At 59.9% G+C, this 26,107-nt stretch overlaps 2 protein-coding genes across 5 annotated transcripts in view; one reads left to right on the top strand and one right to left on the bottom strand.

Moving 5' to 3' along the window:
* STRN4 (striatin 4) overlaps positions 1-17,927 on the bottom strand; it is a 22,865-nt gene extending 4,938 nt beyond the window's left edge. For 2 of the 3 annotated variants that reach the window (XM_075537655.1, XM_075537656.1), the window contains exons 1-9: positions 17,643-17,927; positions 10,526-10,629; positions 10,118-10,191; positions 9,033-9,111; positions 5,510-5,707; positions 4,583-4,724; positions 2,593-2,749; positions 2,028-2,141; positions 1,627-1,742 (exon numbers count right to left, since the gene is read on the bottom strand). In XM_075537655.1, coding sequence (XP_075393770.1) covers positions 1,627-1,742; positions 2,028-2,141; positions 2,593-2,749; positions 4,583-4,724; positions 5,510-5,707; positions 9,033-9,111; positions 10,118-10,191; positions 10,526-10,629; positions 17,643-17,912 — 1,254 coding nt within the window. In that variant the 5' untranslated portion in view covers positions 17,913-17,927. The remainder of the gene's footprint in view (positions 1-1,626; positions 1,743-2,027; positions 2,142-2,592; positions 2,750-4,582; positions 4,725-5,509; positions 5,708-9,032; positions 9,112-10,117; positions 10,192-10,525; positions 10,630-17,642) is intronic. The other variant, XM_075537657.1, reaches the window with a different exon arrangement.
* FKRP (fukutin related protein) lies at positions 17,524-26,107 on the top strand. 2 transcript variants are annotated; one of them, XM_075537659.1, is made up of 3 exons: positions 17,524-17,574; positions 19,594-19,655; positions 23,041-26,107. In XM_075537659.1, exon 3 carries the CDS (start codon positions 23,079-23,081, stop codon positions 24,564-24,566), a length of 1,488 nt encoding a protein of 495 aa, XP_075393774.1. In that variant the 5' UTR covers positions 17,524-17,574; positions 19,594-19,655; positions 23,041-23,078; the 3' UTR covers positions 24,567-26,107. The 2 variants fall into 2 exon arrangements, with proteins under 2 accessions (XP_075393774.1, XP_075393773.1); XM_075537658.1 differs by lacking the exon at positions 17,524-17,574 and adding an exon at positions 18,049-18,760.

Genomic DNA, 26,107 nt, shown 5'->3' with positions numbered 1-26,107 from the left:
GGACACCCACTCTGCACACCAAGCCTACTGTCTTTCACCGCATCTGTCCTGACTCACAGTGACTGAATAGTTTCTGGGGTGAACAGAAAGCCTCATCTGTTTCCTGGGGAGCAGCTGGTGGTTTTGAACCATGCTCAGCAGCCTGGAGCTCAGCCAACAGCGCTGCCAGGGCTTCTTAGACAGCGATTGCTGAAAGGTGCTCACTACCAGGTATTGGGGTGTGGGGAGTCAGGACCTCAGCCCATTAAGTCACAAATCGTACAACAGAGGGACAGACCAGTGTGAACTACTGGGAGGGCTCCCTGTGTGAGCACAGAGACAGGAAGTGAGTTTGCGCTGTTGGAAAGATGGTGTAGATGTGCTTTGGGGCGGGACTGCCACTGGCTTTCAAGCTTATAAAAAATGTCATTACCTGTGAAGGGTGATCAGGGAGGTCTGCCAGGATGTGCCACAATGCAGGTGGATTGTAGTAGGGTGGGGGGAGACATGCTAAGTGGCCCTGGTGGCACTGTGGGTTAGGGAGGGGCTGGGCTGCTAACCACAAGGTCGGTGGTTCAAACACACGAGCTGTTCGGCAGGAGAAAGATGTGGCAAGCCGCTCTCATAACAGACTGATGCTCTCCCTAGGGTCCCTGGAGATGGGACACTGCCCAGAAGTGACAGGTGGGTGAGTTCCTCGGTAGGGTGATGGCAAAACTGTCTTATGGTTGTGTGGTGGGGGCTGCACAGCCGTGGACCTAGTCTGCAGGGAGGGGAGGGAGGAGGAATGATACAATGTGGGGATGACTCCCCAGGAAGCTGATAGGAAGAGTGGACACCCAGAATAGGTCCCAGGGGGTGTGCCTGTGTGGGTGGTGTGGGGCAGTTAGGGAGAGTCTCCAGGTCCCACAGATGGCACGGGTGCTCACTGAGCAGGGTGGCTGTCTTGAGTCAAATGCAAGGGCAAGTTCCTCAGCTGTCCTGAGGAGGGATTTGCCCCCGCCTGGGCCTCCTTGCTCCTGCACATGTCCAGGCCCTCCTCGCCCATCACCATAGTTAATACAGCAGGGAGGGGGCCTTGAGTAGTGTGTGATGTTCCCCAACCACCTGCCGAGCGCAGTGGGATTTCTTGGGGAGCCCACACCCCCTGCTCACATTCCTGTGCTGCTCTGCTTCCTGGCCTTTTGTTCACACCCCGCAGAACTCCCTGTGAGGGCCCAGGATAAAGTCCCAGGTGGTGGGACTCTCAGGAAAACACTCACTTGCTAGTCCCAGGCCCTGGGCTCAGAATGCTGGCCATGGGACACCCGGTCCCAGCCTGTCGGCACCATCAGTCCAATTCACACGTCTGGTGTGCTGCCTTCCTGAACCCATATGCCACGTGTCCCTGCTGACGAGCCCCATTTCCTCCACAGGCTGTTCCCCACAGGGGGCTCTCACCCCTGGCCCTTTGCTCCTTGGCCCACCCCCACAGGGTGAGGGGGACTTGTCAGGAGGGTGGAGCCCAATGGCGTGACAGAGGCCCCAACCGCTGGTCCAAGGGGGGTTCAGGAAGCTGGGACTCCCAGGCAGTGGGAGGGACCCTTGACACTCAGGCAGGAGGGTCAGCGCCAGTCTCGATGGAGTGGGGGCACCCTGGGAACTTACGTCACAGCTGAGGTCATTGTCGTTGGTGACGGTGAGATCTGCCAAGTCCCCCAGGCTCACCTCCCCGCCCCCGATGGTGTCCATGATGAACACGTCTGAGGAGAAGCCAAAGGAACCTGGTGGGGGGAGGGGAGGGCAGGCGCAGGGGAGGGGGAGGAGAGGAGTGAGAAAGGAAGGGGGAGAGAGGATAAGGGCAAGCAGACAGCTGGAATGAAAGAGGCAGGCAGATGGACAGGGCAGGGCAGGCCAAAAGAGACGAACAGACAGGCTTCTGGGACAGGGAGGCTGCGAGCAGGGCAGAGGCAGGGCCTCCGCCCCGAGGACTCAGACCCCTCCCCCTCAGCACTGCAGCCCCCCTCAGGTGGGGACCCCCCAGGGGCGGCGGGAGCAGCATGGCTTACCTTCATGGGGTCGGGGCTGGGGGGTGCCAGGGGGCGGGCCAGTCACTTTGAGAGGGAGGCCGTCCACATCTCGAAGGTCTGCTAAAATGCCCTGGAGTTTGACTCGACGGCTCTCTGGAGGGGAAGAGGTACAAGATCGGTGTCACCCACCCATTTCCTACCCCCCCAGGCCAGGGCATCTCCACCCTCCCTGCCAGCCATCGGCCTTGCCTGCGACCCAGGGTGCACTGGGCCTGGTGGGGGCAGCACGCCCAGCCCCCCACCACCCCAGGAGGGCAGGGAGGAAGACAGGCAGCCGGGCCCTGTGGAGTCCTCATCCGTTCCCTCCCTGGAGCCACAAAGGACCGGACAAGCAGTCGTGGGGGCAGGGTCCCCAGGCCCGGGATTTTCCAGGGAAGGGGTAGGGGCCTCCCGCTCTGCCAGCAGCTCTCCTCTCAGGAAGCGTATCCGTCCGGTGCAGAGGCCCTGGGCAGGAAGCAGCTGGGGGTGCAGCGGGTGGAGGGGGTGGAGCCTGGGTCTGCCCCCCCACCCCGCACAGGAGACAGACTGGCAACGCCAGACTCACCCAGTTCGTGGTGGTTCCCGTCTCCGGTACAACGCCGGGGGTCTGGGGACCCTTCCCCATCCTCCCCAGAGCCTAGGAAGTCAAACTCGTTGATGGCGTCCTCCGAGTCATCCTCTTCGTCCTCGTCCTCCATCTCGGGCAGGGCCTTGGAGGGGAGCTGCGCAGAGAAGGGCTGGTTAGAGGGCAAGCCCTCCTGGGGCCCTGAGACAGATAAACCAAAGTAGCCAGACGAGGGCCTCAGCCTCCCACTGCTAACCCATGCAGCCCCACAGGCGGCTGAGGCGCTCCCCCTGCTGGGGGCCTGTGGAAGTGCTCTCCTCCTGGGGGCGGGGCCTATTAAGGCCCCAGACGTGGGCTTTGCATTGGTGGGTCTCGTAGGGTGCCTTAAGGGGCCCTGGGGTATCATGGTTGCGTCTATGGCTGCTACTGCACGACGAGCAGTTCAGCTTTATACTCCTGTAAAGAGTTACAGTCTGTAAACCCACAGAGGCAGCCCTCCCTTGTCCTACAGGGTCAAGGTGAATCCCAATGGACTGCGGCAGGGGTTGGAAGGAGCCCTGGAAGCGTGGCAGGCTGTGCATAGGGCAGTGGTTCCAGCCTGGTAGGGAGATGCGGCAGGCTGCCCAGTCGTGGAGAGCCTCAGGGGCAGTTCTACTCTGTCCTACGGGGCTGCTCTGAGTCGGAAGCGTGAAGTTTTAAGTTTAAGGACATCCTTGAGGACTGGTGCAGGAGTGGGGCTGGACATCTGTCCCTCCCTTCAGACTCCCAGGCCTCCTCCAGCCCCCTTCTCCTTAGCACAGACCCCTCAGGAAGAAGAGCCAGTGAAGGGGTGGTGGTGGTGGTCGTGGTGTGTGTGTGTGTAAATGAGGGGTGGTGGTGGTGGTGTGTGTGTGTGTAAGTGAGCCCATGCATGTGTACCATAAAAACGAGAAAGAACAAAAATTTTAAAAGCAGCCAAACCAGTCTCCATCAAGGCAATTCCGACCTCCAGGGCACCTACAGGGCCGGGCAGAACTGTGCTAGGGTCCCAGAGGCTGAAGCACCTCCATATTCTCCTGCGGAGGAGCTGGCGGGCTTTAATGCCCTTCGCTTACCCACCACCCACAGGGGCTCCTGCAGCCCAGGCTTATGATGACAGCGCGACAGCAAAACCCATGAAAGCCAAAAACTGGAGCGCGCAAACCCGGCGGAAAAGGAAGTCACAAATATTCCCCAGGAAAACAGTTGACGGAGGAGCGGTAAGACTGCCCCCCCCATCACCCACCCCCGCCCTCCAGGAGTGGGGTGGCGTCAGGCTCCCCTCAGTTCCCACTCTCACAGGGAGCTCCACAGAGCAACACACAGCAGACTCGCGGCTCTGTTATTACTGGAGCTGTGAAGGCCACAGCCCAGGTGAGGACGAGCAGACACTGGCCCAGCGGAGGCCACTTGCCTCAGGTCCCACATTCTGGGCTAGTTCTTATACCCAGGGGCAGCACTGGGGCCAGGAAGATTTGTGGGTCTCTAAGCCTTACTATTCTGGGAGGGAGGGGAGGAGAAAGGGTGGGTGAGTGGGGTTTCTACATAAAAAGTATGTGTTACTTTTAGAACGAAATTCCTGGATAATGCAAACAGTTAAGTGCTCAACTAAGCCAAGAAGTGGGAAGTTCAAACCCCCTGGGGGAACCTGGGCAGGCAGAGCAGACCATCTGCCTCTGAAAGGTCCCCCAGTTTGAAACCCCATGGGGTCACAGCCATGGCAAGGAGCTGCGACCACTTTGAGGCTGGGGAAAACAATGACATTCATCCCTTCCAGTAGGGAAAGGTGGTGTAATGGTTTCGTGTTGGGCTGCTAACCACACGGATGGCAGTTCGAAACCACCAGCCGCTCCGAGGGAGAAAGATGAGGCTTTCTACTCCCATAAAGAGCTATGGTCTCAGAAACCCGCAGGGCCAGTTCTGTCCTGTCCTATTTGGGTGGTTCTGGAGCCCTGCGCTGCCGGCTGCCCACCTTCACACGCTGCTTCTTGTGCTGCACACTGTCCAGCTCGTCGTCCTCATCGCTGTCATCGTCCTCGCAGCGCTGCAGGAAGGGGACCTGCTCCAGCACTGAGGCCCCCAGGCGGGCCTTGCCGTCCTTGCCGGCCGCATTCCTGCAGCAACAGGGGGCAAAGGTGTCGGTGCAGCCAGGTGACACAGCCCAGATGGGAAGAGGCGGGGCCTGTCCTTGGACAGCCCCCTCATCTGACCCCTTCAGGCTGGGCCTGAAGTTCCGAGGAACGAGCCCTGGCCCCTCTGACTGCCCCACGGTGCCCAGCCAGGAAAACTGTGACCACAATTGGCACCAGTGTGTGGCTGGTGGGAACGAGGGACTGGTCTCTGCTGGACTCGCTGACAGGCTTTAGCTGAGGGGCGGGATCACTTGGGTCACACTTTCGAAGTTAGTTAAAAGGTCCCTCTCTGCCATGGGGCGGCAGACTCGAGGAGTTCTGTCAAACACCTGGCTCACGGCTCCCGCTGGGGAGGGCGGGCAGTGCCACTCAGCCGCAGCGCTCCCTCCTCCAGGTCAGGCATCCTGGGGGCGCTGGGGGTCAGGCACAGGGCTCTGTAAGAGCAAGCTGCAGGCTGTGCCTCTCCGACTTTTCTCTGAAATCCTCCCCCACCCGCTGGGTCTCTTCACAGTGACAGCATCCCTCTCCCTCGGAGTCTGGGTCCGAGCCGCAGCAGCTGAACTCGAGGTGCAGAGGTTGTGACCTGGTCTGACGCCAAGCCTCCTGCGGCATCTCCACGCAGATGTCAAACAGGCCCCACTCCTCCTAAGCCTCTTGAGATCCCACACTCAGTAAGAGCCGCTCCCAGTTGCTCAGACCAAGCCCTGGGACCCCCACACGGTTGTCCTCGCCCCACCCCCCCAGGCCAAGTCAGCCCACAGGCTCACCTCTTGATCTGTTCCTCGATCTGCCGCACCAGCAGAGACTCGCCCCCGCTGAGTGGCCCAGGGCCCGGCGTGGCCCGGGGGCCCCCATCGCTGGGTTCCACGGCCCCGTTGGGCTCCAGCGAGCGGCCCAGCAGCGAGCGGACGCGCTTAGACCGCATGTCCAGGATGGTGTCCGTGTAGCCCACCTCCTCCAGGTACCTGCGGGAGCCATAGTCAGCTGGAGTCAGAATGCCTACGGTAGGGCAAGGGCAGCCCCCTCGGGGGGACCCCTCCCCGAAGGGACACAGGGCTGGAGAGCAGGCCCAGCCGGACCGGCAGCCTCTGCCGCTCTGTTGTGTGAGAAGGCTCTGCAGGGCAAGCAGCGCCTGCTGGGAGCATTCTGACGGCTAGGGAGGGCACAAGGCAGAATGCCAGCAGAGGGCCAGAACCCAGGGCTGAATAAAACTGTGAGTTATGTGGTTGGTGTGACTCAGGTTAGGTTAGCAGTTGCACACTGTGCGTGTCTGTGTCAGCACGCAGCCCCGAGTTTGCTGCACACACCTCTGAGAGGCCCGTGGAGTCACGCGCTCCACTTCACAGCAGTGACCTGGGGAAAGTGGGATTGGGGACTTAAAAGGGGCTCGAGTCTGGTGGTGTAGTGTTTAAGCATTGCGCGGCTAACTTCAAGGACAGCGGTTCAAAACCACCAGCCACCGTTCGGGAGAACACCGGGGCTTTCTACCCCTGTAAAGAGTTACAGTCTCGGAAACAAGCCCACGGCAGGGGCAGCCCTATCCTGCCCTGGAGGGCTGCTATGAGGTGGACTCCATGGGATGGCAGGGAGTATCGCAATTGACAGGCAGCTGGGTGGCGCAAGCCCTAGTGGGGTAGCGGGTTCCCGAGTTGGGCTTGGGCTGGGACTCGAAAGGCCAGGAATGCAGAACCATCAGCAGTTCAGTGGCCCAGCGGCGAGCCTGCCTGCGCCTGTGAAGACGGAGGCTTGGAAACCCATGGCTGCCGCTCGACTGTCCTGTCAGGTCGCCTCGATGGCAGCGAGTTTGGGTGGCGCAGAGGGCTGAGGACCTGGCTGCCAACCACAGATTAGTGGTTTGAACGTGCCAGCCAGCTAAGCCCAGGGACAGAAAGGAGAGGCTGCCTGCGCCCAGATTGGACTCAGAAATCCCACAGGCTTTTGTCCCGTGGGGCCAACAGGAGCCTCACTGAACGTGACGGCAGTGGGCTGGTTTGCATGAGGCAGCCTCTGGGCGCATCCCTAAGCAGGTCAGTCTGTAGGTTGCAGGCTGTACAGGTGCAGGCAACCTGGACCAGATGTACAGGTGCTCTTTAGCCTGGCATTCGTGCAGCCAGCAAGGCTCCCCAATGCCTGCCTGACTTCCCAGCCACCCGTGCACCAGTGAAGGTGCTTCTGAGGAAGGGCTTGTTGCCAGGAGCTCTGGTGGCGCAGTGGGTCAGGCACTGGGCTGTTAACAGGTCGGAAGTGTAAGCCCACCCAGCCACTCGCTCTTCAGGAGAAAGACAAGGCCGGCAGCTCCCAGGAAGGTGTCCCGGCTCAGAGACCTTTTGCAGGGTTGCCCCAAGTCAGAATCCAGTCGGTCCTTGTGGCAGTGACATCATCTCCTGTCAACTTGAGCAAGGGGTGGAGTTTAGCCTGTCGATCAGGTTGCAGCTTGCTGACCTCATGTGGAGGCCAGGCCCAGTCTCTCTGCCTATCCTTTCCTGCTGTGGAGCCACTCTGAGAACTGGAGGCGACGCATGGAGACCTGCGCCACTGGATCCACAAGACCTCCTACCCACTGGCCTGAGATCGCCCTGCATTCGGCATCCCTGCATGTGCTGTGAGAGTCTAAACAGGAACTTATGGACTAATATCGGACTTATGGGCTGGATCTGGACTGGGCTGGGCTGTTTTCTCAATATGCAATGGCTCGTTTATTGAAAGCTCTTTCTTACACACATATGGGTGTCTCTGAATTTGTTTCTCTCATCAACCCAGCCTCACACAGTCGTGGTGGGTTGGGTTTGGCCCAGGTCTTGGTTCAACCTTTTCCAACTAGGGACAGATGTCCCTGGGACTAGAGGGCTAGCTCTGGCTGGTGGGGGTGTCTGTGCAGGGCGTCCAGAACCCTGGGACTTGCTGAACTTACCACTTACCCCTGAGTAGTCACTAATTCTGCAATGAAGCACATTAGGCTGACTGACACCAACCTACAGTTTATTTTATTTTTTTAGACAGGAAGAGGGAAAGCATCAAAGTATGAGGACCAGTTTCAAAGGACCTTTGAAAAGGCCCACAGTGGTCCTTAAAGGTTCCCCCACCTGGGACCCCTGGCCAAGCCCTCGTCCCTCAGGACGCCTGGCCATCTCCGCTAACACTGCATTGTCTTGTCCACCTTGCTGAGGTGCTGTGTCCGTCTGAGCTTCCTTCCTCCCCACCAATAGGGCAGCGGGTAGCACCCTGGGCAAGGTTTGGGCTCTGGAGTTGGGACTGCGAAGATCTGACCTCGGCCTCGCCCCTTAACACCCTGTCCCCCTCACTGCCCCTCCATTTATTTAACCTGTGACCAGAGGGGAAGGCTGGTTTCTTCTTACACCTCGTGGGGATCTGAAGGACCACCCACAGTGTCAGCGCTGGCTTGTAGTGGCCTTACAGGACAGGGAAGACATGCCCTTGTGACTTCCCGAGACTGTAACTCAACTTGTGGGTTGCGACCGCTTTGGGGGCTGAATGGTCACCCAATTCATAATAGTAGCAAAATTACACTTGTGAAGTAGTAATGAAAATGAAAAAAAAAAGAAAAGAATTTTATGGTCGGGGGGTCACCACCACATGAGGTATGAAAGGGTTGCAGCATTAGGAAGGTTGAGAACCGCTGCTCTGTGGGAAGAGAAAGCTTCAACTCGCTCCCATTTGCGTGGCTGGTGGATTTGAACCACTGTCCTTGAGTTAGCAGGCCAGTGTGTGGAAACTGTACCATGGGGCCTGGGCGGCTGCCCAGTCAGTGCTGCTGGTTAGGACAGCGGCTTTGCTGTCAGAGGGCAGCGAGAGCACTCCGAGAGGCTTTGATGGGCCAGTCTGGCGCACCCGCCGCGCCCTGGTATTTGTCAACATTGCTCCTGACAGTGTAGAGCTGAACACTCAGCCTTCCGTGAACCTCACAAGGGCCTGGCCTTAGACGTTAGAGCTGCCCACAGGACAGACTGCCAGTCTCTCAACTGCACATGGGGAACAGAGGAGCCCAGGTGGTGCAGGGGGTACAGTGACGGGCTGCAAACCGTGGGGTTGTCGGTTTAACCCCCCAGCCACTGACCAGGAGAAAGAAGAGTCTATCTGCTCCCACAGAGCTTTAGTCTTGAACCCCCAGGCAGGGGGCCAACTGCAAGGGGCCAGGCCATCCCAGCTGGGATCCTGACAGGTCAGGGGTTCCCAGTGGGGACAGGAAGGACTGTGGTGTCACCAGGTCTACCTGCCGAGCCATACACGCCCCCCAGCACCCCCACTCCCCCCCCACCCCTGCCCACTCACTGTCGGAGAAGCTGCCGCCCCTCTTTCCACACCAGTGGGCTGTTCTCCAGCGTGACCGAGTCCGCGGGGCCATTGGAGACTAGGGGGCGGGGGAGGAAGCAGGTTGTCTTGGTCATGGGAGGCCCCACCCCCTCCCTCGCCCCCAAATCCAGATAGCACTCAGGGTCCTGTGGGGTTCACTTCTGGAGGGCTCAGACCCCCTCCTGCCCAACTCTGTTCTGAGATTCCTTCCTCTTGCCTCCTGACTGGTCATACTCCAATACCCCCCACCCCAAAATGCAAAGACTGGTCTGGTTCCCAAAGCGCGGCAGACCTGGGTACAGTTCCTGCTCTGGCCCTTCCCTGCAGGAGCTTGGAGGCTCCCCCTCCACGCACTCCTGAGCGCAGCACCGACCTCCTGGGACCGGAGTGAGACTTAATTAGACCATTCATTTCACTCCGTTTTAGTCAGCAGTCTTCCCCGGCATCTAATCTGTGCCTGGCATGCTGCCAGGGCGACACCAGCGAACAGAGATCGCCATCCCTGGGGCAGCCGTCGTCCCCGATGGATGGATGGATGAAATAATGACAATCACCACTAGTCTAGTCGACCAGCAACTGAGGACACCCCCCCCACCGGCTACCTCTGCCCTGCTTCCAAGTCACACAGGACGACAGCCTGCCCCTGCCCTGCAGGCATCGGTCCTCACTCTGACCGAGACACAGAATCCTCCCCTTCCCATGGAGCTCCGGCTCTCAGGGACCGGCCCATCCTGCTGGCTTCCTGACCTAGCACCGCCAGTGACCCTCAAACTCGACTCTGATGGGCAGGAAGGAAGGGTCTGACTGAGAAGCCCAGGCCTGCCCGGTGTCCCGCTCCCACCTGTCTCACCTGCCAGCCTGGCTGCTTCCCCAACCTCCAGCCCCTTGGGGCCCTGAATAACTCAGCCTCGGGGGGGGGGGGGGGAACTGGGAAGGAGACCCCCCACCGCCACCACCCCAGCCTCCTTGGGAATGCTGCATTCAACTTTGGGGGAGGGGATAGACGGGGTGGGGCAGGGGAGGGAAAAAGGGGGTGGTGGTGGAGCTCAGAGAGTACGAGGTACCTTGTTCTGTCACATCTGGTTTCTTCTCCCCCTGGTTCAGGTCTGTCCCGAACTTGAGTTTATGATATTTGGCCCTAAGGGAAGAGATGATTAACAAATAATAGACCACAGAGTCAACCCCCCTCAAGAACCCCAAACCCCAGGTGTCCTGCCGAATCCACTCCTCACGCCCTGTGCCCGCCAGCATCTGGGGAAGGCTGCCTGATGGGAGGGCGAGTCAGGCAGGGAGCTGGGACGCAGAGCTGCTGGAGTCGCTTCTGACCCCACCCCAGCGACACCCAGGGCACCAGGCTCCCCTATAGGCCACCGAGGCCTGGGATGATGGGGCGGACACTTGCCCCCAGCTCTGTCCCCGCAGAGGGGAGCCTGGCCTGGTGGCCTCCTGACCATGTTCAGGCTGGGCCTCACCTCTCCTGCTTCAGCGCATATTCCAGCATCTTGATCCGCCGCACCAGGTCTGTCTTTAGATTCTCTTGCCCTTTCCTCTCTCCCTGGAGAAAAGCCACCTGAGCCTGCGGGGAGAGGGAGAATGTGCAGGGGGACAGAAAGGAGGGAGCAGGAGGGCTGGGGCGCCCCGCTCAGCCCCCACCAAGCTGGAGCAAGGAGTGCAGGCGGTGCTGGGACTGCTTCTAGCCCCCACCATGAAAGCCTGCTGGCTTTGGGAAGGGGGGCAGGGGCACGCGTGCAGGTCAAGGATGGAGGGGAAGCAGGTAGGGAGCAACAGGCTGCATCTTCACTCCCACTTTCCCTCCAAGGCAGGTGCTGCCCCCCGGTCTGCTGGAGGCAGCCTGTACCCCACTTTCCCTACCACAGCCATCTGTCTCCGGGAGGCGTAGGAAGTTACTTCTGGAGCCCAGGGACAGGCGTGGGTGGCTCGGCTCCAGTGCCAAAGCTCTCCCACCAACCCGCCGGGGCGAGTGGTGGCCCTAGCTCTTGCCAACCTGCCAGGAGGCTTCTGTCAGCCAGCCTGGAGGCAGGCTGCTGGTCCCTAGCCATATTCAGATGGCCTTGCTTCCAGAGCCCCCACCCTCCACCCCGCCTCAGCCCCGTCCTGGTCATAAAACCTTGGGCCTACAGGGTCCCCCTTTGGAAATGGGGTGGCTGGGAGCCCCCTGGGCACTCCATCTCCTCAGTCCAGAATAAAGGTTAACGATGCCAGCCCCTCCCCTCAGGGGAGGCTAGGAACTTCCAGGTTTCCCACCCTCTCAGGCAGCTGCCTCTCGGGGGGCCCATCCTTAAATACTACATGCCCACTCAAGAACTTCCACAGCTCTCCGAAGCCACTAGTTTGGACCCCAGACATCCTTTCTAGTCTCTTTTCTCCAAAGGAGCTCTGGTGGCTCCGTGGGTTAAAGGCCAAGCTGCTAACGAACTGTGGAGTTGGCGGTTCAAACCCACCAGTGCCTCCAATGGGGATAGATGAGGCTGTCTGCTCCCGGGAAGACTGACAGTTTGATAGGGTGGCTATGAATTGGAATCCGCTCCATGGAGTCCCAGTGACAGAGCCAGTTAGCACTGGGTTACTAATCAAAAGGCTGGAGGTTCGAATCCACCAGATGCTCTATAGAAGAAAGCTGAGGCTGTCTGCTCCCATAAAGACCAACAATCTTAAAACCCCTAAGGAGCTCTTCTCCTCTGCCCTACAGGGTCGCTGTGAGTAGAGTTTGGCTTGGCTTGGGCTCCTCCTCAAAGCCCGACTCCCCACAACACCTGTTAGGCCGCAGTCCAGGGACACACCTACCCTGAGTCCCTCCTCTGGGACTCCCATGGCTCAGAACCATCAGCCCGGGTCCCTGGAGCCCAGCACAGCCCTGTCCCCACAGCCCTCCCAAAACTGCAGGTTCGTCTCTTAGGACTCAGTAACTAGCAGTAGTGGGGGGCAGAGGCCCTGGCACACTGCCCCAGGACACTGCTGGTGGCTCCTAGAGTGACAATGCTTTCCTAGAGGACACCCTGGCCCACCCTCTGCCATCCTGTCAATGACAACTCCTCAGAACTCACACTCCATGCCACTCGCGGTGACGCCACAGGACAGGACAGAACCGCCCCTGAGATGGTAACTCTTGATGAAACAGAAAGCTTCGTCTTCCTCCCATGGAGCGGCTGAGGGTTTCAAACTGCTGACCTTGAGGTTCGCATAACCACTATGATTCCAGGGCTCCTCTTCCAACCCCATCACAGGACTCAGCAGGATTGCTCCCTGGGACTCTGAAGCTGTAAGTCTCGTCAGAAGCAGGCTGCCTCCTCTTTCTCCCCTGCAGCCCCTGGGGGCTGGAACCACCCACTTCTGGCTTGGTAGCAGACGTATAACCCACTTCGCCGCCCTGACAAACCAGGAAACCAGCTACCCGGAGAACTGGTTAAACCCACGATTCCTCTGGAGAAGGGTCCTTTACAAAACAGAGAGTCAGTAACTCCGAAGCACTTGAATTCTGGCGACTCGCAGAACGTGGGCTATTCACTTATTTACTTTACCTTACGAGACGGGCAATGCCGCAGCCAGCCATTCGTTATTAGGGGCCCGTGCCAACCCCCAAAGGCGAATAAGGACTGGATTTGCAGAGGCAAGGATGAGAAAGGGCAGTGATGGCAAAAGCTGGGGAAAGCAAGGGAAGTGTTTGACTTAGGGAGGAACCAACGGAAGCCACGTCTTTGGGATGGAACTCCTTTGCAAGTCGGGGACCATCCACACGCCAACAGAGAGATTCCCTGGCATTCTCTTAAGAGGAAACAAGGCAAGCTCCGAGTGGCTGTCCAGTGAACTAGGAAGGTGTGAGAGACACGTGCTGGGCTGTGAATTTCCTTCCTCCACAAACACTGAGCCCTCATCTGCAGGCAGAGGCGGCAGAGGCCACAGCCTTGAACAAAGTGGGCTGGAATAGTCTACTGGGTGGATTCAAAAAAACCCAAACTCACTGCCACCGCGTTGATGCTGAATCATAGCGACCCTATAAGACAGGGTGGGACTGCCCTCGGGAACTGCCCAGACTGTAACTGTTTACAGGAGTAGAAAGCCCTTCTTTCTCACTGAGCAGCAGGTGGGCTTGAACTGCCAACCTCGCAGACCACAGCACAACTGGTCCGTCACCACTGCACCACCAGGGAATTATTTTTTGGGGGGGGCATTCAGTTTATAACAGACAGCTACCACATGGCAAAACTTCCTCTCATGTATTCTGCACATGGTATCAGGAGAGACCAGTCCTTGGAAAAGGACGTCCTGCTGGGTACAGTGGAGGGGCAGCAATGAATGATGGAGACCCTGTACTCCTAGAAGCCCCCCGTCATTTCTCCTCTGCCTTTTGTCCCAGCCCGGCAGCACCTAGTGGGATCTTGAGAAACCTCCACATCTCGGTTCCCCCTCCGCCCCAAGCTCCAGGGGCCCCTGGTGGGGTGCTTCCCTGGGAGGCTGAGTGGGCAGGAAGGGCCTGCAGCCACACTCACTCCCTACACTCTCAGGCTCCATTCTCAGGACCCCTCCATGGGTCCCTCCTATCCCTCGAGAGCTTCGCTTCCCAGCAGTGTCACACAAATGAGAGCGTGGCCAAGGGTAAACGTATCCGTGAGGCCTCCAAAAGACTGTGGAAGAACGGGATTCTCCCATGAACTTTCTTATAAGGCAGCCCCCCCCCTGGAAGTTTGTGAAGGGCAGAAACCACAGTTCTCGTACTCCCTGCTCCTATCGCCAGACCACACCCACAATGCCTCTGTTCCAAACTTGGGGCCCCTCTGGCAGCACCTGTCGACACGGTAAGCACAGAGTTAAACTTCAAATTGGCCACTGTCCTAACCCCATCCCTGCCTGGCCCTGTGCCGTCCTTACAACTGTCCTGTTGGAGCCCACTGTGGCGGACACCGTGTCCAGCCATCATGCCAAGGGCCTTCCTCCTCCTCCTCCTCGCAGCTTCACCAACCATGAGGTGTTCCTCCAGGGACTGGTCTCTCCTGAGACCAAGTCTCGGCAATCCTGCCCTGAAGGAGCACTCTGACCGCACTCCTTTCTGAGATGGATCTATGGGTGCTTCGGGCGGTCCGGGGTCCTCGGAAGACTCTCCAGCACCCTAATGCAAGTCTTCCTTGCCCGGCAGCCAGCTCTCATAGGCATGAGGCAACTGACAATACCCGGGATCGGGGTCAGGCCCCCATGGGTCCTCTTCGACGCTTCCAAGGGGTCTTGTGCACATTTACCAAAGCGGGCGGCCACGCTCGTCTCTTTGCCCACCCACCTTTCTACCAGTGGTTCTTGACCTGTGGATGGCGACCCCTTTCATAGGGTCGCCCGGTTCATCACCATAGCAAAATGACAGTGATGAAGTAGCAACGAAAATAATCTTATGGTTGGGGGGGGGGGGTCACAACCACATGAGGAACTGTCTGAAAGGGTCGCGGCATTAGGAAGGTTGGGAATCACTGTCCTAGATGGTCCCCCGAGTGCCTAAGAATGGCCAGTGTGGCCGGTTCTGAGCGCAAACAGTTGAAAATGACCTTTTACGAGTTCAGCCCGGGCAGAGTGGGGGGTGTCAAATTCAAACAGCCACAGGCTCAACATACAATGGGGCGCTGTGTCATGATTAAGAAGGATGGGGACTCACTCTGTGCTGACCGGCAAGGGACAGGAAAACCCCAGGCTACAGGCTCTCTGGTCCCACTCACCAGCGAACTACTTCCAACAGCACAAAGAGCGCTGGGGCAGGAGAGAGAGGACAGTCTGAGGCGGATTCTCCCTCTTCACCCACACGGGGCACCAGTCTCAGCCCTGCCTTTATTTCCCTTTTTATGTAAGTGTGGAACAGAACAAAAGGTGCCCCCGGGTGGTGAGAACGAACGGGGACAAGCTCAACTGCTCACCAAAAGGCCGGCTGGCGGGTGAAGTCCACTGGGAGGCACCTCGCAAGAAAGGCCTGGCCGTCTGCTTCCAGGGACTAAAAAGATGTACATCTATCTGCCCCCTCAGAGCCCTGTGACACCCTCCCACCCCAGCAGAGGGGGTGGGGTGGTCGGGCATCAGACTCCATGGCCATGGTGAACAAAGGAAAACACATGAACAGAGGAAGTGAGGAGGGACATGGCACTTCCTGCTCCCCCCACCCAGGTTCCTTCAAACACCAAGGAGAGCCACCCTGGGGGGTGGGTCACACATGCCAGGAGACTCCCAAAATGTCTTGGGGGAAACAGAGCACCAAGCTCATGGACTTTTCACCAAGAATGTGTCAGCTGTACTCATTCAGACCCGGAAGAGGAGGAGAAGGTGCTGAGGTGGGAGCTGTAGGGGGCGCAGGCGAGCAGCAGGCTTCATGCCCAGCTGTCTGGGGAGACTCTGGGGGTGCCCACCGGGCATCCCTGGGCTAGCTTTTGTCATCAGCACGGGGTGGCAGAGGCCCTGGCAGCATGCTTGCCAGTCCAAAGACCAGTCTGCCACGCACAGGCTGTGATCCGGGATAAATTATTTACCCTCAAGTCTGTTTCCTCTTCTGACTAGTTGGTTTGTTTGTTTTAAAACCATTGGGGGGGGCGGGGAGACACACCAAGCACCACCTACTTAGACAATTGCAAGGACTGACAATGACAGCATGTCCACGCAGTGTTTAACCCAGTGGCTGGCACATAAAAGCCAAACTCGCCCGCGGTGACTCTAGAGGACAGGGCAGAGCTGCCCCTGCCAGTGCCCATCTCTCTCCCTCAGGGCTGGTGGTTTCAAACTGCTGACCTTGCACTGATTAACAATCCCACTCGTAACCACTGGGCCACCAGGGCTCCGCCTGCGGGTACGAAGAGCCCTGTGGCAGGAGTCTGGCTGGCGTGGTGGTTAACCGCTCAGCTGCCCAGCCAGAGGCCAGCGGTTGGCACCCACCAGCCCCTCCGAGGGAGAGAGAGATGGCCACTGGCTCCCACAAAGGCAGACCACAGCCTCAGGAACCCCACCGGGCGGTCCGGAGTTGACTGCACAGCAGGACCTGTGGATGTGTTGGTTTTCTCAGTGTTGCTGGGGGGTGGGGGAGTGAGGGGTGGTAAGGATGGAGGCCCTGGCTCCCTCCTGGGGTGTCGAGAGGACCTCAAGGCAGGTGAGCTGGGCGAGAGCTTGGAGCGGAGAAACAGAACAGGAAAGCGAGGGGCACTTAGGGAAGGACCCCCCTCTCCCCTGGCCTGGTTTGGCCAGAGCCTAGCTCCTACACAGCTGGGATCCCCAGGAGGGGTGGGAGGCTTGTGGGATGCGCTTGGAAGCCCTGGCTTTGGCTTTGGAGGGGCCTTGCCTCATTCACACTCTGAACACAACTGAACCAGTTACTTATTGTCGTCTCCACATCAGCGAGATCCCCACACCACACATCTTGAGGGGGAAGATGAGCTCTTAAAAGCAGGGGGTGGGGGGCTGAGAAGCTCAACGTGTACCACCCAGGACCAGGAAGCGCCCCGCCCCCAGCCACCGCCTGCTGTCCCGGAACCCCTTCAGACTCACCCATCTCTGATCCCCAGGCTCCTCGGGGCACTCCTCGCTGAGGGTCCCATCTTTCTCAAGGTCATGAAGCCCAGCGAGACCCCCACCAGCTTCCTCCACCCATCATCTCATCTGGAGATACTACCTCTCTTCCAAACTACTTCACATCACAAACACCTCTCCCCCAGGGTCCTGCCCAGGCGCCCCCATCCAAGATCCCCTCCTTTCTGAGCCCCCCGCTGCTCCAGCTTCTCTACCCGACACCCCCCCACTCCTCCACACCCCCAAACCCGAGCGGCCCCTGACGCTCTCCCACACTGTCTCCCATGGGTGCATCCTGTCCCCTGTCCACTCTCCCTCCGAGGGTCCCCCTCCCCACACGCGGCAATCCTGCAAGCCGGGACTCCCCAAAGTTTCCGCTCCCTGCAGGAGAGGTACACAACCTGCCTCCAGGATCCCCCGGACCGGATCGGCCTCTCTCACACACCCCCGGCCCCAGTCTTCACACAATCATCTTTCAGTCCCACCTGCCCACCCTCACTCCGACCATAACCCCATCCCAGGCTCCGTCCACCATCAGCCCGGGGCTCCCTAGCACTCGCTTGCGCCCTCGGCGGGTCCCCCAGTCCCCCCCTCTCGCCCACCTGGCGCCCCTCCGGCCTCACCTCCTGAGGAGCGGGGTGGGGGTCCCTCGGCTGTCCCCTCGGCCGCCTGCAAGCCTTTGGCCCCCTCCACGCAGGACCACCGTGGGCTCCCTTCGGCCCCTCACACTCCCCTCCCCGGCTTTCCCGGAGTTCTCCCGGGTCCCCTCCCCTCCGGCGCCCCACTCCCCCTACCGGCCGGCCCCGCGCCCCAACCGGGGCTCCCCGACACCCACCCCGAGCCAGCCCCGGCCCCCCGGGGACCCCCCTCGGGGCGTCCCCGGACTCCCTCGGCGAGCCGGTCGCCGTCCCCTCCCGCCACCCCCCCTCCGGCCGTCCCGGCGGCCATTGCTCCAAGATGGCGGCGGCGGCGGCGGCGGGTGAGGCGAGGCGAGGCCGGGCCGGGCCGGGCGGGGCCGGGGTCCCGGGGTCCCGGGGCGGCGCTCACCTGCAGCTCGGCGCGCTCGGCCTCCCAGCGGGCCTTCTCGGCCTCGAAGCGCGCCCACTCGTGCTGGATGAAGTGCAGGATCCCGGGCAGGCTCAGCGGCTCCGGCCCCGCCGTGGGCCCGGGGCTGCCGCCGCCGCCCTTCCCTGCGGGGCCGGGCCCGGGGGCGGGGGCGGCGGCCGGGGCCGCTCCGGTCGGGCCGGGAGCCGCGCCGGAGCCCAGCGGGCGGCAGGAGGCGGCGGCGACCGCGGCGGCCGCTCGCTCCTCCATCATGGAGGCCCCGGGGCCGGCCCGCGCGCCCGCTGTGCCTCGCGCGCCTGCGCGGCCGCGCCAACCTCCGCGCGCGCCCGGCGGGGGCGGGGACGCGCGCCGAGCGCGAGGCACAGCGGGCGCGCGCCTCGCCCACCGGGCTGGACCCTGAAGGCGCGTGCGCGAGGCGAGGGAGCAGGGAGGGGCGGGGGTCCGGCAGCGGCGCCCCGAGGACCGCCGGCGGGACCCAGGCGGGCGAGGCGTGAGGCTTCCCTTTCGGAGCAGGGAGCCTTGGGGAGGGGCCACCTTCGCCCCCCCCCCTTCCCTCGTCGCCCAATACGAAAGCTGCTTTGCCTCTCCAGCCCCAAATCCTCCCCTCAACCATCACTTTCGATCTTGGTGACCGCAAGGGCTGCTTCATCTTCTCAAATTCTTGCCCCAGTGGGTTGTCATGGTAACCCTTCCCCAGCCTAGGCCACCCTCCCACCCCTTCCCCTCCCCACCTCGCCAACCTCATTCTCCTCCTCCTCCTTTCCACCTTTGTGCTTTGGACTCCCAATACCTCACCTCTAGTCCCCACACCTGATGGAGGTTGCTAAGGTAACCTGAGTTCCCAGTGGTCCTTCTGTCTCTAACTACCTCCCTCTCACTTGACACCTGCTCCTAAGGACCCAAGGCCTGGGGAGAGACTACCTTTGCTTCTCTCCCTCCCCCATACCACCTCAGATGGGATTGCCATGGTAACCATCGCCCCCTCTCCCTGCCGTGGGAGGCCCCTAGGCCAAACCGACCAGGTGTTTTTTATTTAGAGGCAGTGATGCTCTGCTGAGGAGCAGTTGTTATGGCTACCGGGCCTGGACCATCCCCCAAAGGTTAGCAACAAGCAGGGCCAAGTCCTAGTTGCTATGGTAAATGGGGGCAGTCCCACCCCCCTTTCCCAGGGATCCTAAAGTCACCAGGCCTGCCAAGGTAGGGGACATTTTAGGATGGTCTCTTGAGGTGGAAGGTGTCTGGGGACAGGGTTGTCATGGTAACAGGTACTATACCTTCTCATTTCACCTTTTTGGGCACATTTATTGGAGTTGCAGGTTGCTATGACAAATGCTGTCCTCCCCCCCCCCAACTCCACCCTACCCCTGTCCTGTCTAGGTCAGCGGTTCTCAACCTGTGGGTTGGGACTCCTTGGGGGTGGAATGACCCTTTCACAGGGTTGCCCAATTCATCACAGTAGCAAAATTACAGTGATGAAGTAGCAACAAAAATAATTTATGGTGGGGGGGGGTCACCACCACATGAGGAACTGTATTCAAGGGTCTAGGCATTAGGAAGGTTGGGAATCCACTGGTCTAGGTGGTGCCTGAGCTCATGGCATGGGGAGGGGGTGGAGCAGAGAAAGAATTCTCAATTCTCTGGGTACCACTTCTATAGATAAGATGAAACCATGCCCCATTCTAAGCAACTCTGGTGGCACACTGGTTAAGCACTTGGCTGTTCAGTTCAAATCTACCAGCTGTTCCGAGAGAGAGAGAGAGAAAGAGAGAGGTGACCATTTGCTTCTGTAACTATTACAGGCTTGGAAAGTCGACCGGGACAGTTCTGTCATGTCCTTTGGGATCACTAGGGGGTCAAAATCAACTCCCTGGTTTGGTCTTGGGTTGTGGGGTACAGAATTGGCTGACTTAGGGTTCTCTTGTTCTTCCCACAGCAGTACAACCACGCTGGGCTGGAACCACCTCCCAGGAGCCCCTGGGCCCTGCAGCCTAGAAGGTAAGAAGTTCCCCCATGGCCCCAGTCCATGGCACAGAGAAACTGCCCTTTGCTTCCCCCCTTTCTCTGCCCCCACATGCTCATTCCACAGTTGAGCAGCTGAGGCTTGAGCCAGATCAGAGCCCAGGCCCAAAGTGAATCAGGGTCTGCTTCCCGTGTTTTGTGGGAAACAGGGAGAGGAAGATGGTCTCAGCTCCTTCCCTGACCACCTTTTCCAAAGCAAGCCCCTGCTTTTTTGCTCCCCTGTGGTCCCCTGTCCTGAGTTGATTTTTATCTGTCTCCTTCCCTGACCAGGTCAGAGTTCTCTAGTGTCCCGATCACAGAAATACCACAAGGGGTTGGCTTTGATGAACAGACACGGATTTTTCTCACCCGTGATTCTTGCTAGTCAGCTTCGAGTCCCTTGTGACTTAGAGCGACCGAAAGAAGCGCTGTTCCAGCCTCAGGAAGAATCAGAGCGGCTGGACTGAATTCCGGGCACAGGCTCTAAGAGAGGACTTGCCTCTGCCCACTCTGGGAGAAGTTATTGGTCTCTTCAGCTTCTGGATCTGTCTTCCTTGGCTTCCTCTCCCTCCAGCTACAGGGTGCAGTGTCACTCTGACACAGGTGCATCGCCTTGAGTTGGAATTCACCCGACGGACGGCAGCTGTTTGCAGCTGATGTCTGCTGGGTGTAAAGATGAGGAAATCATGCGGAAAGGGCCATTCCAGTTCTTACGTGTGGTGTGGGATCAAGGACAGGCAAGCAGGACCAGCATGGGGACAGGGGCAGACGCCACCCCTGGTGGGAAAGGAAGCAGGAGATGGGCAGGGGCAGGACCTAGGCCCCAGGCAGCGCGGGCAGAGATGGGGTCCCAGGAACAGAGCTTTCCCAGCCTGCGTAGATGCACAGAAACCATGACCTCGCCATCATTTTTTAACCAAGTCCAGTCTCACTGCACTCTGGGGACACAGAGTGACAGAGACCACCCTGGTCCTGCCTTTCCAGGCCTCTCAGTCCCTCAAGGGAGACAGACCACCCCCAGAGTGTAACTTCCCTGAGGGGGCGAGGCAGGGCGTCAGGGAAGGCTTTCTGGAGGGAGCTACGTTCTGAAGCATAAGTCGTTGCTAAGAGGAGGCGAGGGAGGAGACGCTGCTGCTTCCAGGCAGAGGGAACAGACTATGCAAAGGCCTAGGCACATGACATGCTGGTGGCCTAGTGGGCTGTGCACTAGGCTGCTAACCGAAAGGCCAGCAGTTCAAAACCACCAGCAGCTCCGCAGGAGAAAGACAAGGTTTTCTACTTCTGGTAAAGATTGAGTCTTGGAATCCCACAGGGGCCGTTGGACTCTGTTTTATGGGGCCGCTGAGTTGGCAAACGTCTCAATGGCACTGCGTTTGGTTTGGGGTTTGAAGTTGGAGCCACGAGACCTGCTGGAGGATGAGAAGTCTAGGCTGGCTGAGAGGTGGAGTTTGGGGAGGGTACCGCCAAGGGCCAGGTCACACAGAGCTAGCTGTGCAGGGTGCGGGAAGATGCTTAAAACTTCCTCCCCAGGGCACTGGGGAGCTATGGCTGACACGGAGCAGGGAAGAGACAGGTCCGATTGTGCTTTAGGAAGATCCGTCTAGCTGCCATGAGGAAGGGGACTATGTGGAGACAGGACTGGGGCAGGACCCAGGAGGGGCATAGGGGGGTGGGGGGTAGGGTTAGGGGCTCGGGGCTGGGTGAGGGTTACAGGCTGTGGGCATAGGAAGGAGGAGCCAGAGGGATTTTAGAAAGTAGAAAGATGCAGTGATTGGCTGGGTCTCTGATGCATCTGGAAGAGCAGAGACTTACAAAAGCCTTCCTTTGGAAACAGGAGCTGGAGGGAGAGGAGACCATCTGCTCCCTTAAAGTTTATAAAAGACTTGGGCACCCACAGGAGCAGTTCAGCTCTGTCCTCCAGGGTGGCCAGGAGTCGAGTTGGAATCAGAATCCACTCGCGATGGCTGTGAATTTGGTTTCGTGCTTTGAGCGGATACTCAGCCTGTGCACAGAACTCGGGAGCCCCACCCCTTGCCTGTGGGACAGTGCCCTCTGGGGGTCACGTGGGATGATAGCCTGAACTGGGAGGGGGCACTCTAAGGTTTCTCCCATTATAGTGATTTTTTTTTCTTCTTTCTCCTCCGTGTTATTTTTATTTATTTACTTATTTTTCCAGTTAGCTGCCAACATTTAAAACTTGGGTTAGAGCTGATTAGTAAAGACTGGAGTTTTTTCCCCCTCTCTGGCTTTTCTTGCAAAAACTCAAGCCCTTTGGCTGACCATGAGGAAAGCTGACCTGATGATAGAGGATTTGGGGATCTTCGGTCCAGGGATAGGTATGGTGGCTAAAGCCCAAGGGCACAGCATCCCTTTGGCCAGGAGGTGTCCAGGGAGGAACCAGGGGGCTGGAAGGCAGAAGGGAGGACAGGGCTGGCTTCTTGGAGCAGGTGTGAACAGGAGGTGTTTATAAGCGAACTGGAATGAAAAGGAGACAGAATGGAAAAGTGGAGCTGACCAAGGTAGAGAGGAAGCTCACAAAGTCTCGGTGCCACCCGGTCACTTCTGACCCATAGTCACCCTACAGGAGCGGGTAGAATGGCCCCTGTGGGTTTCCACGGCTGTAACTCTCACAGGAGCAGAAACCTGCTCCTTCTCCCCTCTCCCCGGGGCTCCTGAGGAGAAAGAAGTGATTTTTGGGGGGATAGGGGAGCTTTTATTTACCTCCAAGGCCCCCTGCCAGCATAGGTTATGAGTTGGGCTGCTAACCAGGAGGTCAGGAGTTTGAAACCACCTGGCGCCCTGCAAGAGAAAGACGGAGCTTTCTGCTCCAGTAAAGATTTACAGCCTCAGAAACCCACGGGGGCAGTTCTACTCGGTCCTACAGCGTCCCTGTGAGTCGGCAGCAACTCCGTGGCGGTGAGTTTGGTTTTCAGGTTTCTTCCAAGATCGGCAGCCTTTGGAAACCCTCGAGAGCAGTTCGACTCGTCCCTGTGGGCTCGTTCTGAGTCAGAACTGACTTGATGGCAGTGGGTGTACTGTATACCTGCATCTGTGCCCAGGACCCCTCTGTGTCTGGACCCTGTATTGGGGGTAGGGGGGGACACAGAGCTGTCCCCAGCCCGGGATGATTCAGAGTGAAGGGCTGGGGGAGGAGAAACTAGGAGACAGAACAAGACCAGAGGGACCCATGACCCAGCCTCAGGGACCACAGAGGGTACTTGGAGGAAGTGATCACTGACACCAAATATGGAGAAGGGGCCTGAGCGAAGGCAAGGCGCGTGCGTGTGTGTGTGCGCGCACGCGTGCGTGGGAGCGAATGTGTGATGATTCTGAATTCCAGCAACCAGCTTCAGCCCCCTCCCATTCTCTCCTCTCTACCCAGGATGCCCGGAGCCCCAGAGAGGGCCTGAGGCCAGCCCCATGCGGCTCACCCGCTGCCAGGCTGCCTTAGCGGCCGCCATCATCCTTAACCTTCTGGTCCTCTTGTATGTGTCCTGGCTTCAACACCAGCCCAGGAGCGCCCGGGCGCGGGGCTCCCGCCGGGGGTCCCCCACCAGTTCGCGGGTTACCATTCTAGTGCGGGAATTTGAGGCCTTCGACAATGCAGTCCCAGAGCTGGTAGATTCCTTCTTGCACCAGGACCCAACCCAGCCAGTGGTGGTGGCAGCGGACACCCTCCCCTACCCGCCCCTGGCCCTGCCCCGCCTCCCCAACGTCCGCCTGGCGCTGCTTCAGCCCGCCCTGGACCGGCCCGCCGCCGCCTCGCGCCCAGAGACCTACGTGGCCACTGAGTTCGTGGCCCTGGTGCCTGATGGGGCCAGGGCCGAGGCCCCGGGCCAGCTGGAGCGCATGGTGGAGGCGCTCCGCGCGGGAGGAAGCCGCCTGGTGGCCGCGCCCGTGGCCACGGCCAACCCCGCGCGCTGCCTGGCCTTGAACGTCAGCCTGCGTGAGTGGACAGCCCGCTACGGCCCGGCGCCCAACGCGCCCCTCTGCGACGCCCTGGACGGGGACGCCGTGGTGCTGCTGCGCGCGCGCGACCTCTTCAACCTCTCGGCGCCCCTGGCGCGGCCGCTGGGCACCAGCCTCTTCCTGCAGACGGCCCTGCGCGGCTGGGCGCTGCGCCTGCTGGAGCCGCCCTTCGCCGCCGCGCGCCAGCCGCCGCTCTCCACAGCTCACGCGCGCTGGAAGGCGGAGCGCGAGGGGCGCGCGCGGCGGGCGGCGCTGCTGCGGGCGCTGGGCATCCGCCTGGTGAGCTGGACTGGAGGGCGGGCCGAGTGGTTCGGCTGCAGCAAGGAGAGCGCGCGGTGCTTCGGCACGGTGGTGGGCGACACTCCGGCCTACCTGTACGAGGACCGCTGGACGCCCCCCTGCTGCCTGCGCGCGCTGCGCGAGACTGCCCACTACGTGGTGGGCGTGCTGGAGGCGGCGGGCGTGCGCTACTGGCTGGAGGGCGGCTCGCTGCTGGGCGCCGCCCGCCACGGCGACATCATCCCCTGGGACTACGACGTGGACCTGGGCATCTACCTGGAAGACGTGGGCAACTGCGAGCAGCTGCGCAGCGCCGAGGCGGGCTCGGTGGTGGACGAGCGGGGCTTCGTGTGGGAGAAGGCGGTGGAGGGGGACTTCTTCCGCGTGCAGTACAGCGAGAGCAACCACCTGCACGTGGACCTGTGGCCCTTCTACCCCCGCAACGGCGTCATGACCAAGGACACGTGGCTGGACCACCGGCAGGACGTCGAGTTCCCCGAGCACTTCTTGCAGCCGCTGGTGCCCCTGCCCTTCGCCGGCTTCGTGGCCCAGGCCCCCAACAACTACCGCCGCTTCCTAGAACTCAAGTTCGGGCCCGGGGTCATCGAGAACCCCGAGTACCCCAACCCGGCCCTCCGGAGCCTGGCGGGGGGCGGCTGAGGGCCAGGGAGCGCTCATTCAGCCGCGGGAAACTCCCTTGGGGCTTTTTTCGGGGTGTATGGATGCTTGGTTTGATTGGGCCTAGGGGGTAGAGGGTTGGGGTGAAACTGACCGAGAATGAAATCCATCCGAGGGGTGACCCCAGAGAGGTCTGGCCAACCACGCCTGAGCTCAAATGAATGCACCAACCTGTGGGCGGTGGATACGTGTGGGTGCGCCCTGGGTCACCCTAGGCATTGGGGGTGCCCCTGGTATTTGGAGGACAGCCAAGATGCCAAGCCGCCCCTGCAGGGCCCAGCACGTCTCCGCCAAAGATGCCCAGAGCTCTTCATCTGGGTTCAGGAAGAAATATTTGCACATGTGCAGGCCAGCTGGGATGGAGCCCTGGCTATGTCGGTCACGAACTAGCTCTGTAGGCCTGGGTGAGGGCCTCAGTGTCCTGCAGGTTCTGTGAGTGGCCCCCTTGTCCTTGCACCCACGCCCGTGGGGCCCCTTGGCGGCTGGGGCAGTTTTGGCCACTAGAGGGCGTCTCTGCCCGTCTCCTGTGGGGACTGGAAGCTCAGGGCTGCTGTTTGCACAGCGAACTCTTGAAACTTTGGATCTGCTGTCCAAGCCCCCATGGGGCTTCCAAGCCCCCGTGGGGCAGCCGTGGCCGCTTGCCCCTCCTCCCTTCAGTGGAAAGCGGCACGCGACCTCCTTTCTTCCTCCCTCGGCGAGGAAGGCAGCCCCTCCGAAGCACAGCTGTGACAAACCCAACCCACTCCTGATGAACTCTTTAGTACCTCGTTGCTTTCAGTTATCCGCACTGGTTGCCCCACATGGAAGGGGCAGGGGCGTTGGCCAATACCCCGAGCTCGTCCTACGTGATCGCAGACTGCTTACAGGCTCCTTCCACAGTGCTCTGGGGCGGGGCGGGCGCAGCGGGGAGAATGGCCTGCTCGATCGCTCCCGTCCGAGGTGAGAGCTGCTACTCTACCCATTTTACAGACCGGGGAAACCGAGGCCAGAACTGTGAAGTCACACGGCCAGGATTAGATCGCTTAGGAAGTGGCAGAGCAGGGGCTGAAACCCAAACCCTCAGGCCACTGAAACCTACACAAAAAAAGCCACCAGGAATGTCCTGGGGTACATTTCTACTCCGAAACACTTGGGGTCACCATGGGACAGAATTGACTTGAGGCCGTTCTCTAGTTTGGGGGCAGGAGCCCTTGTGGCACAGAGGTTAAGCAATCTGCTCTAGGGGCACTGGAAGCAGAGAAAATGCAGTGGGGCACTCCTACTCTGTCCCGTGGGAGAACCCTGAGCCAAAAACCACTGGCAGCTCCGACAAGCAACTACAATGGTACCCACCAAGGGCTTTGGAGCTGGAGGAGCCAACGCTTTAGCGAGGAAAGGCAGCATGTCATTGTCTGTTTGGCTCGCGCAACTGAGAGCGGGTACTGTTTGGGGATTGTGCCCCTCCATATGTGTACGTTTACCAATCATATCCATGTACCGCTGAGAATGTATGTGTCAGGTAATAGTAAACATTAAATTATTCC

Source organism: Tenrec ecaudatus, chromosome 18, assembly GCF_050624435.1.
Source record: "Tenrec ecaudatus isolate mTenEca1 chromosome 18, mTenEca1.hap1, whole genome shotgun sequence".
NCBI classification, from domain to species: domain Eukaryota; kingdom Metazoa; phylum Chordata; class Mammalia; order Afrosoricida; family Tenrecidae; genus Tenrec; species Tenrec ecaudatus.
This window is presented reverse-complemented; position numbering and strand designations above follow the sequence as displayed.

Excerpts from the sequence above, each read along its gene's own strand:
- FKRP (XM_075537659.1), top strand. The coding sequence starts at position 23,079 with ATGCGGCTCACCCGCTGCCAGGCTGCCTTAGCGGCCGCCATCATCCTT.